The following is an 18,557-nucleotide window of genomic DNA, read 5'->3' as shown; positions in this document are numbered from 1 at the left end:
AGGTCAGTCTGTCATCTTTGAGACTATTGAAGATGTTTTGTAGCCATGGCTTCTGATACAGGCTGATGCTATGCCTTCACAAGTGCTGTAAATTGCTCTATTTGATAACCTTGCTTGAGCTTTAAGAAAACTTCTGTTCTTTGCATTTGTGAAGAAAAGATAACATGTAAATCTCTATTTGATCATCACTGTGGTAAAATCAGTGTACTTTCATGGTAATAGGACTGGTGAAATTGCATGTCTTGGACTTGCAGATGCTGTAATTTGAAGGAGGTTTTTGTTCTCGTACTACCCATTTTTTTGTGCATTGACTGTTACTCTTGGGAGGGTTTTTGCCAGCTCTGTCTGAGATAATCTAATTTAATTTTTCCATATACATACCTGGTATGATCTTTGTTAGTTCCTGGTTGGTTTTGTTTTCTCCTCTGAGTATTTAACAAGCCAGCAAAGGAGGGAAATGACAGTGGCATTTGTACAGTGAATCATGCTGAACACCAACAGAATAGATAGTGAAAAACATAGTTTCTCTTGATTATTTTATACTTGCAGAAAGAAGCTTAGAGTTTAGAATAATGTTTAAAATGGATCACAAGACTTCTAGGTAGAATAACAATGTACATGTTATTTCACAATCCACAAATCTTAAATGCATCTGAAGTAGTTTTTTATTCAGATTGCTACATAGTTTCCCCTGCTTGCCTTGGTCCTGGATCTGCCCTGTTGGGACCTTTTTCACTTCTCTATTCAGCAGTATTTAGGATCTGCTGCATGGGAAAGTTCTTGTACAATGTCTGGGGAAATAAACACAATGGAACGGGCCACAGTGGTAAATAGCGTGTTTGCAACACTTAAGGCAATACGCCCTTATCATCTGCCTTCTAAACTTGCACTGCCTGCCCCTCTCTTCAGCTGATGCAGATGTTGAAATTTCCTAAGCAGGAAGGGCAAATAGGGCTTTCCAAAATAATAGTGGCCACTTTAGTTACAGATTGCATAATGGGAGGGAATAGCACCTCCACCTGTCATAGTATGCAAATACTGGATCTCACAGAACTCTGCAACCATTTGCCTTAGTGTTTTCTTCTTTCCATATACTCAGAGAATAATTCAGGTTGGAAGGGATCTAAGGAGGTTTGTAATCCAACCTCCTGTTCAAAGTAGGGTCAGTGTTGAGGTCAGACCAGGTTGCTCAGGGCATTATCCCATCACGTCTTGAAACCCTCCCAGGATGGAAACTGCAGCCTTTCAGGACAGTCTGTTCCAATGCCTGACCATCCCTCATGGTGAAGAAAGTTTTCCTTATATCCAGTATGAACCTCCCTTTTTTGAATTTTGTTTTGTTTTCTTTCATCCTTCTGCTGTGGTCTGTATTCTTTCATCTTCCTGCCATGCACTGCTGTTAAGAACCTGGCTCCACCTTCTCAATAGCCTCCTTCTATGAAGCAACTGAGAAGTCCCCCATGCATTCATTTCTCCAGTGTAAACAAGTCAAATCCTCTCAGCCTTTCCTTGTAGGAGAGGTCCTTGTGGTCCAACACCCTGAGCACCTTGATGAACTTATTTGGAACGTCCTCCACTTTATCAAAGTGTTTCTTGTAGTGGTCGAAAAAGCCAGACGCAGTATTCTAGGTGCAATCTGATGAGTGCTGAGTAAAGGGGATAATCACTTCTCTTGTTTACCTGTGTCCTGAGTTCAGCAGTAGCAGTCATTTTTCTCCTTCTTAGTAGCTGGTGCAGTGCTGTGGTTTTGACTTTTGGCCTGGGAACAGTGCTGATTACACAGATGTTTTTAGTTGCTGTTCAATAATGTTTACTCTGACCAAGGACTTTGTGAGCCTCATGCTCTGCCAGGAAGGAGGGGAAGCCAGGAGGAAGCAGAGACAGGACACCTGACCCAAACTAACCAAAGAGGTATTCCATACCACAGCACGTCCTGCCCAATATATAAACTGGGGGTGGTTACCTGGAAGGGCTAGATCACTGCTCGAGTCGGGCTGGGTATCGGTCAGCGGGTGGTGAGCGAGCGGCTACGTGGTTCTGAGTTACTGGCTGGGCTTAAACCACGACAATCTGTTGTTAGCTTTCATCACTTTGTTGCATTTGGAGTAGGTTGTCTTTAAAAACCGCTAGCTATCCTGAACTTGCTGACCCTTCAAAGCTGTCTCCCATGAGATTCCAGCTATCAGTTCCCTGAAAAATTGGAATTTTGCTCTCCTGAAGCATAGGATCTTGAATTACGTTATTTCTTGGATGCTACATCCAAGGTATTGCCATTGAATATCAAAACCTCAACTAATTTTTCCTTGTATAGCTGAACAACAGATTCAGCTGTTTCATTCCCAGTTGCCCACTTAATACCTGTATCTAAAAGTTACTCCTGAAACACTACAGAATTTTCTCAGATTGCTTGCATCTCTCTGTGTTACTTTTTGAATAGATATTACCTGAACTAAAGTCCTCCATAAGAACCAGGGAATGATCTAGAAATTTCTAGAGTTGTTTAAAGAAGTATTTGTGTGCCTTCTTATCCTGATCACACGGTCTGTGACAAACTTCCACCATGATGTCACCTTTAGTGGCCTGTTACCAGATCACAATTTGGTGCACTATATGCTTAGTACTTGGCTTCTGGAAGAAGTCTGTCATGCCTCTCTTAAGTCCTCTGTCTGATGTCCCTGTGCATTTCTTCCAGTATCTCATGCCCTAAATATGGCTTAAGAAATCCTCCATTTTGATCACCAGAACAACTTGGCAATATTGAGCAGCATACTGAGCCAAAAGCTCAGTGTGAGGGATGATGATGGGCAATTCTGTAACTGGGACTGCTGAAAAGAGAGAACTTATTCTATTGCATACTAAAACCAAGTAACTCTGCCCAGGATGGTGTTTATGAGCTTGAAATACAGCCTCACAAATTATCATGCCGAAGTACCTGAAGGTAGATAATCAGGATGTATGATGTGTTCTAAGAGTAACAGTTTGAGAGTAGAGGAAGGAATGTGGCTTACTTGCTTTTTTGTAGACCACATGGTAAAGCCTGTCACCAACAGCTATGTGAGAGTCAGAATTTTGGAAGTGGTTTAAAATTACTTTTAAAAATGTATTAATACTTTTGTTAAAAATGGGGAAGGAAAAAACCTGTTTAAGAGTTGTCTTTTTTTTTTTTTTTTCTTTCCTGCTTAATTACTCTCTAGACACTTTTGACACTCATGGAAATATTTTTAAGCATTCATTTGCCTTTTTAATATCTTCTTCCAAATACAAGTCAAGTACAGTGGTTATGTGATTTCCTACAGTCAGTACTTAATCTCGAGTTAACACAGTTCAATTTCTGTCTTTGCAGAACTGACTTCTAATTATTACTTGTTTTCATCTGCTACCTTCCGAATGGTTTTCATAAGTACTCCTTAAATGCTGTGTGACTGAGTGCAGAATGAGTGTGTGATTCCTGCCTGATCTCAGAGTTGCATCTGCATGCACTTTTCTGACAGAAATTTGGCTCTTGAAGAGTGTTCATCCTGAAGAAGGCAAAACCTAACAGCTGTCTTTTTGTTCCATCATCCTTACCTGAAAAATTTCTTCCTAATGTCTAATCAAAATCTCCCCTCTCTCAGTTTAAAACCATTCCCCCTTGTCCTGTCACTACATGCCTTTGTAAAAAGTCCCTCTCCAGGTTTCTTGTAGCCCCCCTTTAAGTACTAGAAGGCTGTGACAAGGTCTTACCAGAGCCTTCTCTTCTTAGGCTAAATAAACCCAACAACCCAACTCTCTCAGCATGTTTCCATAGCAGAAGTGCTCCAGCCCTCTGAGCATCTTTGTGGCCTTCTCTGGACTCACTCCAACAGGTCCACATCCCTCTTGTGTTGGGGTCTGTGGGTCAGATGGCCTGGCACATCAGTCCCACAGAAGTATAAAGCTCTCGTAGATACCGATATAGTATATCATATATATGATATATATGATATATATGATATATGATATATATGATATATATGATACATAGATATCCCTCTGGGGAGTGGGGGTGAGGTACCGGTTGGTGAGCGGTTGTATTCCAAAATAGAACTGTCGTGGTTTAAGCCCAGGCCGTAAATCAGAACCACGCAGTCCACTTCCCCCCCCACCTTTCTTCCCTCCGCTCCTGGAGGGACGGGGAGGAGAATCAAAAGAATGCAACTCCCACGGGTTGAGATAAGAACAGTCCAGTAACTCAGGTATAACACAAATCACTACTGCTGCCACCAATAATAATAATGATAAGAGAAATAACAAGGGAAGAAAATATGATACCGCTCGCCGGAAAAGAGCCCGACCGAAAAGAGGACGTGCCCTTCCGGGTAGCTCCCAGTTACATCCCCGGGCATGACGTGCTGTGGTATGGAATACCTCTTTGGCTAGTTTGGGTCAGGCGTCCTGTCCCTGCTTCCTCCCGGCCCCTCCTCCTCCCTGGCAGAGCATGAGACTCACAAAGTCTTTGGTCAGTCTAAACATCAGTTGTTATCAGCTTTGTTCCGAGGCTGAAAGTCAAAAACACAGTGCTGCAACAGCTACTAAAAAGGAGAAAAACTGACTGCTGCTGCTGAACCCAGGACAGTATCCACCCCTTATTCCATACCATTCATGTCATGCTCAGATCCCACATTTTCCATATACCCTCACTCTCATTTCAGTGCACTGTTATCTTAGTGCACGGACCAATTCCTATAAAGCTACTGAGTCCGTTCGGTTCATGATGTTGGGCTCCATCTCTTGTAACAGTCTTTCAGGGCAGGAGAGGCTGTGTGCAGTGTTGGATCGTTGTCTGCTGATGCTGATCGTTCCTTCACTGTAGAACTCATCCGGTTCTATCAAAGTTCATTCTCTGTTGGGATGATGGTCGGAGGGAAGTCAGGGCCAGTCGCTGGTGCCCTGCAGACTTCTAGTTGATGGCTATAGCAGGCAACAGCGTACAATTGAGTTCATTGTCTGTTTTCCCCTAAAATCAAATCCCCTTGAGGTACGCATCGGACTTCCCCATCTTCCCGCATTACCCACCAAGTATATCCAGGTCCCTGAGCAAAAGCAATCCCACGAGTGGGTTTGCCTTTACCTGAAGCAGGAATAACCCAGACTGTCTTCCCCAGCAAATTCTTCATGTGCACCACAGGAACTTTGTCCCCCTCTACAATATGTAAAAGTTCCGACTGGGCTGGGCCAGCCCTATTGGCAGATCCTCTGGTGTTGACCAACCAGGTGGCCTTTGGTAAGTGTGTATCCCAATGCTTGAAAGTTCCCCCACCCATTGCTCTCAGTGTAGTTTTTAACAGCCCATTGTACCGTTCGATTTTCCCAGAGGCTGGTGCATGGTAGGGGATGTGATATACCCACTCAATGCCATGCTCTTTGGCCCAAGTGTCTATAAGGTTATTCCGGAAATGAGTCCCATTGTCTGATTCAATTCTTTCTGGGGTGCCATGTCACCACAAAATCTGGTTCTCAAGGCCCAGGATAGTGTTCCGGGCAGTGGCGTGGGGCACAGCGTATGTTTCCAGCCATCCGGTGGTTGCTTCCACCATGGTAAGCACATGGCGCTTGCCGTGGCGGGTTGGTGGGAGTGTGATATAATCAATCTGCCAGGCCTCCCCATATTTGTACTTCAGCCATCGTCCTCCATACCAAAGAGGCTTTAACCGTTTGGCTTGTTTAATTGCAGCACATGTTTCACACTCATGAATAACCTGGGCAATAGTGTCCATTGTTAAGTCCACCCCTCGATCACGGGCCCATCTGTATGTTGCATCTCTGCCCTGATGGCCTGAAGTGTCATGGGCCCACCGAGCCAAAAATAATTCACCTTTATGTTGCCAATCTAAGTCCATCTGAGCCACTTCAATCTTAGCAGCTTTATCCACTTGTTGGTTGTTCTGGTGTTCCTCAGTGGCCCGACTCTTGGGTACATGGGCGTCTACATGGCGTACCTTCACCACCAGGTTCTGCACCCGGGCAGCGATATCTTGCCACAGTGCAGCAGCCCAGATGGGTTTACCTCTGCGTTGCCAGTTGCTCTGCTTCCATTGCTGCAACCACCCCCACAGGGCATTTGCCACCATCCATGAGTCAGTATAGAGATAAAGTACTGGCCACTTTTCTCGTTCAGCAATGTCCAAGGCCAGCTGGATGGCTTTCACCTCGGCAAACTGACTCGATTCACCCTCCCCTTCAGCAGTTTCTGCAACTTGTCTTTGAGGACTCCATACAGCTGCCTTCCATCTCCGATGCTTTCCCACAATACGGCAGGACCCATCAGTAAACAAGGCATACTGCTTTTCACTTTCTGACAGTTTATTATATGGTGGGGCCTCTTCAGCACGCATCACCTCCTCTTCTGGTGACATTCCAAAATCTTTGCCCTCTGGCCAGTCCATGATGACTTCTAGAATGCCTGGACGACTGGGATTTCCTATTCGAGCTCGTTGTGTAATTAGTGCAGCCCATTTACTCCATGTCGCATCGGTTGCATGATGTGTAGAGGAGACCCTGCCTTTGAACATCCAGCCCAGAACGGGCAACCGGGGTGCCAGGAGGAGCTGTGCTTCAGTGCCAATCACCTCCGAAGCAGCTCGAACCCCTTCATAGGCTGCCAGTATCTCTTTCTCAGTTGGGGTATAGCTGGCCTCAGATCCTTTGTATCCCCGACTCCAAAAGCCGAGGGGTTGACCTCGAGTCTCCCCTGGAGCTTTCTGCCAGAGGCTCCAGGTAGGACCATTCTCCCCGGCTGCGGTGTACAGTACATTTTTTACATCTGGCCCAGTTCGGACTGGTCCAAGAGCTACTGCATGAACTATCTCACGTTTAATTTGCTCAAAGGCTTGTTGTTGCTCAGGGCCCCATTTAAAATCGTTCTTCTTCCGGGTCACATGATAGAGAGGGCTTACAATCAAACTGTAATTTGGGATGTGCATTCTCCAGAACCCCACAGCACCCAAGAAAGCTTGTGTTTCTTTCTTATTAGTTGGTGGAGACATTGCTGTTATTTTGTTGATCACATCTGTAGGGATCTGGCGACGTCCATCTTGCCATTTTATTCCCAAAAACTGAATCTCCTGTGCAGGTCCCTTGACCTTACTCCGTTTTATGGCAAAACCAGCTTTCAGCAGGATTTGGATTATTTCCCTCCCTTTCTCAAAGACTTCTTCCGCTGTATCACCCCACACAATAATGTCATCAATGTATTGCAGGTGTTCTGGAGCTTGCCCCTGTTCCAGTGCATTCTGGATCAGTCCATGGCAAATGGTAGGGCTGTGTTTCCACCCCTGGGGCAGTCGGTTCCAAGTGTACTGGACGCCCCTCCAAGTAAAAGCAAACTGTGGCCTACACTCTGCTGCCAAAGGAATTGAGAAGAATGCATTGGCAATATCAATCGTGGCATACCACTTGGCTGCCTTTGACTCCAGTTCATACTGAAGGTCTAGCATGTCCGGTACAGCAGCACTCAATGGTGGTGTGACTTCATTCAGGCCACGATAGTCTACTGTTAGTCTCCACTCTCCGTTAGACTTTCGCACTGGCCATATGGGGCTATTAAAGGGTGAGCGGGTCCTGCTGATCACTCCCTGACTCTCCAGACTACGGATCAGCTTATGGATGGGAATCAGGGAGTCTCGATTGGTGCGATATTGCCGCCGGTGCACTGTTGCGGTCGCGATTGGCACTTGTTGTTCTTCGACCTTCAGCAACCCCACAACAGAAGGATCCTCTGAGAGACCAGGCAAGGTGGACAGCTGCTCATTTTCCTCAGTCAGATCTGTTGTTATCTCAACCCTTCCTGCCCCACGTTGGGCGCCAAAATAGAACTGTCGTGGTTTAAGCCCAGGCCGTAAATCAGAACCACGCAGTCCACTTCCCCCCCCACCTTTCTTCCCTCCGCTCCTGGAGGGACGGGGAGGAGAATCAAAAGAATGCAACTCCCACGGGTTGAGATAAGAACAGTCCAGTAACTCAGGTATAACACAAATCACTACTGCTGCCACCAATAATAATAATGATAAGAGAAATAACAAGGGAAGAAAATATGATACCGCTCGCCGGAAAAGAGCCCGACCGAAAAGAGGACGTGCCCTTCCGGGTAGCTCCCAGTTACATCCCCGGGCATGACGTGCTGTGGTATGGAATACCTCTTTGGCTAGTTTGGGTCAGGCGTCCTGTCCCTGCTTCCTCCCGGCCCCTCCTCCTCCCTGGCAGAGCATGAGACTCACAAAGTCTTTGGTCAGTCTAAACATCAGTTGTTATCAGCTTTGTTCCGAGGCTGAAAGTCAAAAACACAGTGCTGCAACAGCTACTAAAAAGGAGAAAAACTGACTGCTACTGCTGAACCCAGGACAGGGTCCCAAGAGCAGGATGTAGGACTGCAGGGGGAGTCTCACGAGAGCGGAGGGGGACAATCCCCTCCCGCACAGTAGCTAAATAACTGAAATTAAAAACTAACTCAAACAAACAAGTTTAGGAGTATTTTTACTTGAAGTTCCAATGGAAATTTTTATTTTTATTTTAAAAAATTATGCCAGAAAAGGCAAATATACCATGTTTTTAGGAAACCATGCATATGTTTAGGTCCATCTATTTTTTTCAGGCTTCCTTCATTGTGTCCCTTTTAGGTAACATTTTATTGTTCCACTTTGTCCCAGATTTTAATTCTTTAATATATACAGTTATCTTTTAATCTTACTCTAAGATGATACTATTGAAAAATTACTTTTAAAAAATTGCCAAAGCCTCTTGTGTAGGATTTTGCATATACAGCAGGAGGCTGTAATATTTTCTTAAAGTTCTAGTAGTCTGTGTGTCAGTTTTGATTTGTAAACGGCATCTAGATCTTTAAGGATATGGCATTACAAAATAAACTATAAAGTGGGCCAAGTGTAATTCCTCCTTTGAGTATTAATCTGATTGCATATTTTCATTGTTAGAGGTCATATATTTTTCTACCAGGAGAGGTCACCATGGTAGTTTACAAAAGGCAGGGGTTTATTTTTATTGCAAGACCTTGCAAAAAAGGTTTTTTAACTGGGAGTTATTTCGCTAATTGTGCTGTTCTGAAAACAAGAAAATATTTTCATTTTTTTTATCATACACATGATACTTTTACATACTTAAAGTAACAACACAATAAACCATGAATTTGTATAATGGCAGTGTTGTAGGTGAAAAGGAAATTTTTTACTGTATTTTGATCATAGAATCACGAACTGGTTTGGGTTGGAAGGGACCTTAAAGCTCATCCAGTTCCAACCCCCCGCCACAGCAGGGACACCTCCCACTAGACCAAGTTGCTCAAGGCCTTGTCCAATCTGGCCTTGAACACTGCCAGGGATTGGGCAGCTACAGCTTCTCTGGGCAACCTGTGCCAGGGCCTCACCATCCTCACAGGGAAGAACTTATTCCTAATGTCTAATCTAAATCTACCCTCTGTCCACTTAAAGCTATTCCCCCTTGTCCTGTCACTACATGCCCTTGTAAAAAGTCCCTCTCCAGAGTTTTTGTAGGCCCCCTTTAGGTATTGGAAGGTCTACCCTGAGCCTTCTCTTCTCTGGGTGAAACAAGAATACCAAGAGTGTTTGTGATTTTGAGGAAATAGACTGGTTTTACTATAGCTCATATTGATTCAACTTTGTTAATTTCTACTTCTATGCCATGATGTATTTAATGTTGTGGTCATCGCACTTGAAATGAAGGAGGAATAGGAAATGTTATCTTAATGTTTATCTGTGTGCAGAGGTCTCATAATACATTCTGTGATATTTGTGTAGTATATGGTATTTGTTCTCAGACAACTGCAAGAAAAGTGTAGAGAACAGAATAAGGGGCTCTATGTAATTTTCGTTGACCTCACCAAAGCTTTTGACACTGTGAGCAGAAAAGGCCTGTGGCTGATCTTGGAATGATTAGGTTGTCCCCCCAAGTTCCTCAAAATGATTATTCTGTTACATGAGGATCAGCAAGGCCAAGTCAGATATGGTGATGCACTCTCTGAGCCTTTCCCAATAACCAACGGTGTGAAACAAGGTTGCGTTCTCGCACCAACTTTATTCACAATCTTCTTCAGCATGATGCTCCAAAGAGCTACGGTAGACCTTGCCGAACAAAACGGCATTTATATTCAATATCGTACTGATGGGAGCCTGTTAAATCTAAGGCGACTGAAGGCCCACGCTAAAACCCTAAATCACCTTGTCTGTGAACTGCTTTTTGCTGATGATACTGCCCTTGTTGCCCACACAGAACCAGCTCTGTCTCCTTTGAGAACACACGTAGAATTAGTCTCAAGGAGAAAAGACAACGTAGAAAGAATCGCGCCCCGCCTATACCACCCAAGGAGACCTTTTGCTGTGCTTTTTGCGACCAGATTTGCCTATCCCACATTGGCCTTTTTAGTCATCAGCGCACTTGTAGTAAGCGTGGGTAAAGCCCTTCCCAAATCTTCATTCGCGAAGTCAAGCCATGATGATGATGTTGCCTGTGTAACAGTAGGTGTTAATGAGGTGTCCAGGGCACTGACAGGTAAACTGCCTTGGTAAAAAAATACACAAATTCTTTTATACTATGGAAGATTCAGACTATGTTGGTGTAGAATACATCTGAATGAAAATAATCACAACTCAAAAGCTTTCATGATGTTGTTTTATTTGTTGTAATCTAAGAGAGAAGAGGGAGAATCCCTGTTGCTTTCTGAAGTTCATGTTGGTCTGTGGGAAGATGAATAAATAGATCAGGAAAATTATGTTAATACAGTGGAAAGCCCTGTTAAAATAGATGTGGAGTATTGCAGATTAAAAATATTACGAAAAAAATTGAGTCCACAAGTCTCTCAACACATCCCATAAGCTTAAATTGTCTGCTAAGTGATCTTGCTAAGTTGCCACAGTGTTTCTGGAATCAAATATAACTGTCAAGCTTCTCAATGTGAATTATAATACAGTGATTCTTGTGGGTTATATTACTTTTTGCATTTCTCTAATGCAGTACAAAATGTGTTGGATGATAGCTGTGTGCTTTTCAACTATCTAAAAATAGAAATTGTTGTGCATTAAGTATGACCGAGACAAATTAACAACTCAAATTTTGCTCACTTCTTACTCTAGCTCTATAGAGTTTTCTGTGCAAAGTGGTTTCAGAATGCGGCTCAAGAGACCAGAGAAACATATCTTTCTTGGGAGTGAGAGGAAGGTGGAGAGATATATGCAGGATTTTTCCAATTCCTGTCCTTGAAATTTTGGGACCCTCCCAAATCAAAAGGTTAAAAAACATGGATATGATTATTTACAATTCTGAAGTGGATATTCACATTGGATAGATTCCAGTCCAGGAGCAAAGCTAAACCCTTCTCCTTCTACCAGAGGTGGTCTTTTCATGTCAGGCTTCAAGACGTGCTTTTAGGGAACTAGAAGGCTCCTGTGGAATACTGGTGGATATATAGAGTAATTAAGAACTCCAGGCACTAAGTTCTTGAATCTTCTTGATTCACTATTTGATTATGTTTGCCTTAGCAGGATCTTTCTGAATTAGTCAATTCTAGAAAAAAATGTCCTGCTCAAAAATCATTGAGACTGCAATTAATTTCATTTGTAGAAAAATTGGTTCCTGCCTAAACAGAAATAAAACTACATTGTCCACTCCAACTCACCCAACTCACTTGGATGGTAGTTGTCATAGGTAATGTGTCTAAAGCACCATGTGCTTTCTTCATTAGTGTACAACTACTTTCTTCACAGGAAATGCTAATGTCAATAAACTGAAAGATAAAGGTACTCCTCATATGAAGGCAGCAAATTCAGCCTATTTTTCACGTGCATGGAATTTTTTTTTTTTTAAGAAATGTTAAATAAATTAATTTTTTATCCAAACAACAGACTTCCAAACATTTAAGTGCATTGGCTTCCTCTAAGACGTTTGAGTCTTAACAAGCTAATGATACTATAGGACACTTAGTGTCTGACATCTGCTCTTCCATATACTGGATGTTATATTTTTGCATATGATGTCTATCATCTTTATGAGAGCAAGCACAATGGTAGGAAGTATTTTCAGTATCAGTAGGTTTTCATAGCATTTGAGTAAACAATTAAGTTAAACAGGTGACTAAATTGACATTTTCGAGTCTAAGGACTGGAAAACCTTGAAGACAGGTTATCAGATTGAATTCTGGACATAAGTACACGTGTGCAAACATTTGGACTATTAAAGCTTTATGCCTGCTTCTGAGGCTTCATTGTTTAGAGCTGCCATTCCTTGATTGAATCTTCATGAGCACACACTATTCATTTAGCCATCCCACTTCCTCCTTTTACTGGAGCACCTAAATATTCCAATAAAAAAAGTGAAGAGAGCCTTGTGTGTGCTCTCTACCTAAAACACAGCTGCAGCTGAGAAAATACTTGTCTTTTTCATGTGTGCACTTTAATCACTCCAACCAAACTCTTTCCCTTCTCCTGCTTCCCCGGTGCAGTTATCCGTAACCATACTAGAACATATTGTAAATTCCAGATTATATATTTCACTTACGCTCCTGTGTAAAATGTTGATTTTCTGTGTTAATGTGAGATTTTTTTTATTTGCTCATCAACGACATTCTTGGTAAAAAGTTGATGGCTTTTCCACAACTGTTTCTTTTTTGACTGACTAAATTAGATATGCATGGAGCTTATTTTCATACATGTTTCCCTTTAAGCTTATTTATTTTATATTTTAATAAAATTAATAAAATGGCGTTAGACTGGGGATAGCATAAACGTGATTATGTATCATTTTATGATTATGAGGTGGGGAAGACTTATGCAATGGCTAGATTTAAGAAAAAGAAAAAAAGATGAAATGAATTTAAGGACTTCCACCTGACTGGGCAAAATTATAGGTGTGTTTTGTTTTTTTTTTCCCAGACAGCAGGGACAAGCACAGAAAAACAGAATGCTGCTACTGCCTTTAGCAAAGTTATTAGACTGTACAAGCCCAGTTTACAATCTGTACTTACATGTCAGTTCTTTATGTGGCTAGGCAGTTACTGCATGTAAAATGCTTTACTGAGTATTACTGTGGCAATTTGAATTGCCAAAAGTATCCTTTACCACTAACAAAACAGGAAGAGACTAACATGGAAGTGTGAAGAATCTGGTCAGTTCTGTTGTTCCCTTACTCCGTGCTCCACTTCGTGGCAGATAATTTGAGTTGCAGTGCTGCCTAAAGACCTTCTCTGCTGGTACATTTTTCAATACAGTGTGCCTTTGGCTGTGCTTCTGGAGCACGTTCAGATAAAGGACGATGCTCTGTGCTTTTCCCCACCTGTCTCATGCTCCTTCAGTGGGTCATGGGAAATGTCCTGACAGTTTATGACAGCTGTTGTGTTCAAAGGATACGCAGCATTGCTTTCCTTTTCTTCCCTCATAGGAGTTCAGAGAAGGGTTGCTGAGAAATATGGAAGGCTCAAAAGCTGATTGCTAGATAGAATAGCCAAGGGTATTTATTAACTCTGTTTTCATCAAGCCTGATATGGCTCCTTTTCTTTTTTTTCTTTTTTTTTTTTTTTATGTAATGGCTTGTTCTTACTTGTTGCTTTGCGGTTTGATTTCATGAAAGGAGTTCATCCCTGGCTTTCTGTTGATGCCAAATGGCTTTCCAGGTTTATGAAATCTGCTGAGAATCCTCCATCACATATTTCTGCCTTCACCACTTGCAGGAGAATGGGAAAAAATACTTCTGGGACCTCAAATAAAACAGTTTTGCAGGATATTTATTATTATAATCCTATTTTGAAAGCAAGAGTTCTGTAAAATTTCAGAAAACTGGAGAATGATCTCAAAAGGACATAAAGATGGACATAAATCGTTGGGAGCATATTTGCCATACTATTTAATTCTCAGATTTGTTTGAAGATCTTTTCTGGTTCGTGTTTTATCCACAACAAGTCACCATCTTTTGTTTCCGTTTCAGTGAAAACAAGTACTTTTTTCTGACTTTCCAGAAAATTGCTGAGTTTTTTTCCCTTTACCAGAAGGTAAATGTGGAGCAATAAATTTAAGGTTGTGAGAAGTGTTTATGTGTATAGGAGGAAAAGGAGGCAGGATAGGGCTTTTTTAAAGGCAAATTTAGTGAGGTGCAGCTTGATCAGCCTTGACAGCCCTGGAAATGGACGTCTTCTATCTTTCATTAGCAGTACACATAACAGGGTAAGTTTCATAATCTCCCCTCCCCCTTTTTATTGGAAGGGCCACCTATAAAGCTGTGATGTTTGTCCAGTTTTCATGCTTCTTTGGTCTTTGGCCTGCCTGAGGCTGCCAACAAAAGTGTTAATTGCTGTGGTTTTGGTAATGTGGACACCTATCCAGGACAAAATGAACTGAGATCAGTGATTAATTTCAAATTTATTGAAGATGTAGGTTCCTCCTTCTGTCAACAACTTAATTTTCCCTTTCATAGACTGTGCAACCATATTGACTTCAGCAGGGTTTCCCGGGTGTAACCAAGATGGGTTCTTGTCAGTAGCTGAAATAAAATCGTAGATTCTGGAATTTGCATTGAGAATAAAATACCCTCAGGACAGATATAATTTTAATTTCAGCTTCTAAAAGTAATCTCAGAGGATCATCAAGGAATAACCAAAGTCTCAAAAATTTTTGCTTCCTCAGTAGTTATCTATGTGCTTGTCTGCTTTCTACACAATTTTTTACCTGCTCCAGTGATTCTAATACGCAGTTGCTGTAGAAATGATTCTTCCACTGCCCTCAGTGTTGTCTGTTAGGACCAACATTGCATGAACTGCCACTGAGTGGTAGAACCATGCTTTTGATCCAGTTGGATGGCACATTTGTTTTCATTTAAATTGTTATGGATATCTTCCCTTGTCAAAGGGTAGGTTACCAACATTGTCAACAAAATCACATAAGCTATGCTTTCTGGTTGTGTTTCTTCCTCTAAGACTGTGAACACATGTATTTCTGAGATGGACCTTAGCTCAGCCATTTTAGTCTGCAGATTAAAGATGTGAAACTGTTTGCTTCAGAAATACTCTGTCAGTTCAAGCTTTGGTACTAGATTTCTGCCTAATTGCAGAAAGAAGTGCTCATGACTTCACAGCCAGTGAAGCTGACTCCAGTGCTGTTTCTCCAGCATGTCTATTAGGTCTATCTAGTTCTGCTTCCTTTGGTGGAAATTAGAGATTCTTAATAAGAGACTTGAAAACAAATGCCACTGATTGATGTTACCAGGAATTTGCTAAAAATGTAGACAATTTAATAAGTGAGAGAGCATTTTGCAAGATTCCTGAAATGCAAGAATTGTTTCCTTTTGAAGATTGTTCTTGAATTGTGCTTTGACTATTAGGCTTGAACAGTTTAGATTTCAGAGCACAGACCTGAAAGTGTTACTTGTAGAGGCTGTAGATAATGCGTTTATTTGAAAAGTCGAACTTGTGAAGCTGATTTGTGGTGTATGTTCTTGTGCTTCTGCTTTGAAACTGTGCTGTAAACTTTCTAGCTTTCTACTAATTCTTTGATTATGGTCAGGCTGAAACTGCCATGAAAACAGAGGAAGACTGTGCATATTATCTTGGTTCTCAGGCTAAACAAGGAGGTAGAAGTGAATACAGAAATGTTAACCTAACTTTGTTAAAAGTCAAAATTGATATGAAGTTTTGCATATTAGTGCAGAGTTTTTCTTATCTGTTTTTAGCTTTGAAATATTTTGGTCTTTTTTCAACCATTCAGAATGTCAGTTTTAAAGACATGTTGGTATTGTTATTGAGGGAAAATTGTAATTTAAGTGTGTTCACTCCTTGGGTGCTTTAGAATTCCCCAGGTGCAGATTGCAAGCATGTTTAAGTTAAAATACAAATATTTTCCAAAGCTGTAATTTATGTACTAGGTGTTTGGTGACTCTGAGTTACTGGATACAGTTTAGGTTGGAACAAAGCCTAGAAGCTGTGTTTTGGGTGTGCTAGCATATTGCAATGGTGGAGGAAAACAAGGAAGGAAGGAACAAAGATCTCAACAAATCTGTTCATGTTGTGATCTTTATTAATCTGCTTTCTTTAGAAGTATCTCAAAGTATACTGATCCTTGGTTATGCACAAGTGCTTTACAAAATAGTGCTATAGAGGGAAGAATTATTAAAATAGAGGTGATTTATTTTATATGCTGTATATATACTTCTCCCCTCAGTCGGCATGATCCGCAGTGGAGCAGTCTAGTGCAGTGAACAGTGAGGGGCCTGAACTGGAGAAACCTGAGGGGGAGCCCAGAGAGCAGCCAGGAGCCTGCTGCTTGTACCATAGTGGCTGGTGGGACTTGGGTGGGGTTGAGGGCCCCCCTCAAGAAACCCCCAGGGAGCCTTAGCACCCAAAGCAGGAAAACAGGTCATATTTGTGTGCAGGAAGGTTGCTGTAGCTCTGCGAGATTGATAGGGGAGCAATGGTATCCACCTGGTAGAAGGCTGTGTCCTCTCTAAAGTCTACACAGACCATGATCGATGCAGCTTCCCGAAAAGAGCTCTGGTGGGAACATCCTGTCGCCCAGGTGTCAGCGGGTAGGATGTGCCCAATAGGCAGACCAGACCCACTTAGGGAAGTCTGCTACCTCCCTTGGGGCCTGGGTTCACGGTGTGAAGAGAAAGCTTTCTACCCTGGTACAGCCTTCAGATTATTATCTGTTAATTGATTTTCCATGTAGGCAGCAGTGAAGCAATACGAAGTCCAACAGCAATCAAGAGAGACTTCAGGGCTTTGGGATGATTGATTAAGGGATCAGGAGCACAAGCAGTATTCTCCTCTATCCCGCCATTTGCAGGAAATGGTGAGGGAAGAAGCGGGAAGACCCAGCAGATCAATACAGAGAGGGACTTCTGGATGAAGTGGTGATTGGTGCCTGTCTTGGTCATAGTGACCACAAAGTAGTTCAGTTTCAAGAGCTGGTGATAGGAGAAAAACTGTCATCAAAACTTCAGTCCTGTATATGGAGAGAGCAGACTTTGGGCAGCTGAAGGAGCTAGTTAGTAAAGTCCCCTGGGGACCTGTTTTTGAAGGTATTGGGGTCTGTGAATGCTGGTCACTTCTTAAGAGTCATGTCTTAAGAGCATGGGAACAGGCAATTCCAAAGTACTGAAAGTCAAGCAAATGGGACAGAAGCCTGTCTTGGCTGAACAGGGATTTTCTAGAACTTAGGCAGAAAAGGAAAGTGGTATGGATGTTGGAACCAAGGACAGGTGACATAGGAGGACTACAGAGATGCTGTTTGCCACTGTAGGGTGAAAATTTGTGCAGCCAAAGCTTGATTAGAGTTCAATCAGGCCAGCCCTGTGAAGGACAGCAAAGAGGGCTTTTAAAAATATGTTAATAGCAAAAGCAGAATCAGAGAGCATTGAGCTGTTGCTTGATGAGATTGGTCACCTCACAAATAGGGACATAGACAAAGGGGAGACATTTATACCTTCTTCACCGCTGTCTTCAACACCAGTGGTGGGCCCTGGGAACCCCAGAGTCTTATGCTAGAAGACCATGACTGGGGGGATGATAAACTTCTAGGCAACCGTGAATGTGTTTGACACTTGCTGCTCCAGCTGGATGCACGTAAATCTATGGGCCCCATTGGGATTCCCTCCAGGGTACTGAAATTGCTAGTTGATGTCATTGTGGGACCTCTCTCCATTATTTTTCAATGGTCTTGGGAGTCTGGAGAGGTCCTAGTTGTTAAAAATCACAAATGTTATCCCAGTTTTCAAGAAGGTTAAAAAGGAACACCCTGGTAATTACAGACCTGCCAGTTATAGGAATAAATTAGATGTGCAAACTGAAGTCTGTCTTTTAATGAAAAAAAAAATAAATGATATTTTGTTCTTTTAATTCTGATAGGAAATAGTTCTGGTTGTGTTTTTTGGTGCTGAATATGTGGTCCGATTGTGGTCTGCAGGCTGCAGGAGTAAGTATGTTGGTTTCCAGGGAAGAATACGCTTTGCCAGAAAGCCAATATCAGTTATCGGTAAGATTTAAAATCTTTTTTTCTTAACTTTGTTATTGCATTAAATTTTAAAGTAAAAATGTCAACTATTGCAGAAACAACGTAGCGGTTCTGAACCATGTCTCAGGCATTGATCTGCTTTGTGAATCTGTGCAATTATTTCTTCTTTGGAGTTGCTAGAACTAACATTTAAAATATGGCTATGACATAAGCAGCCATCAGCTTAGGAAAGGCAAAATTCTCAGGGAAGAAATATTTACTAAATCTACTGTTGTGATTGGAGAAAATTGACAAGACTTTGAATGCAATATCCTTCCTTTGATCTCTTGAAGAAAGCAAACACAAAGGTGAGTATAAACTGGGAAAAACATGGAAATGTGCAAAGTGTGACTCAGGAAAAATTCCCCTGGGTAGTACTAATGTTAAGTCATTTTAGGTGGTTTAAGGGACTATTGTGGGTAGCATCACTGGAGTAGGAGTTCAGGGGGAGAGGTGTCTAATAGGGCCTGTGGAACAGTAAAGGATTAATAAAATGTGATGTTCAAACAAAATTGTAGTAGTCCATAAAAACATTGTTTCTGT

At 42.0% G+C, this 18,557-nt stretch overlaps 1 protein-coding gene across 1 annotated transcript in view; it reads left to right on the top strand.

Annotated features, from left to right (window-relative positions):
• Positions 1-18,557, top strand: part of LOC308232848 (potassium voltage-gated channel subfamily KQT member 1-like) — a 484,771-nt gene that overhangs the window by 28,267 nt on the left and 437,947 nt on the right. Inside the window, exon 4 of the mRNA XM_080639025.1 lies at positions 17,870-17,996. Within this exon, the coding sequence (XP_080495151.1) occupies positions 17,870-17,996 (127 nt within the window). The remainder of the gene's footprint in view (positions 1-17,869; positions 17,997-18,557) is intronic.

This window comes from Psittacula echo, assembly GCF_963264785.1.
Source record: "Psittacula echo genome assembly, chromosome: 1".
Classification (NCBI taxonomy): Eukaryota; Metazoa; Chordata; class Aves; order Psittaciformes; family Psittacidae; genus Psittacula; species Psittacula echo.
Note: the sequence above shows the minus strand (reverse complement) of the source record. Positions and strands in the feature narration are given on the sequence as shown.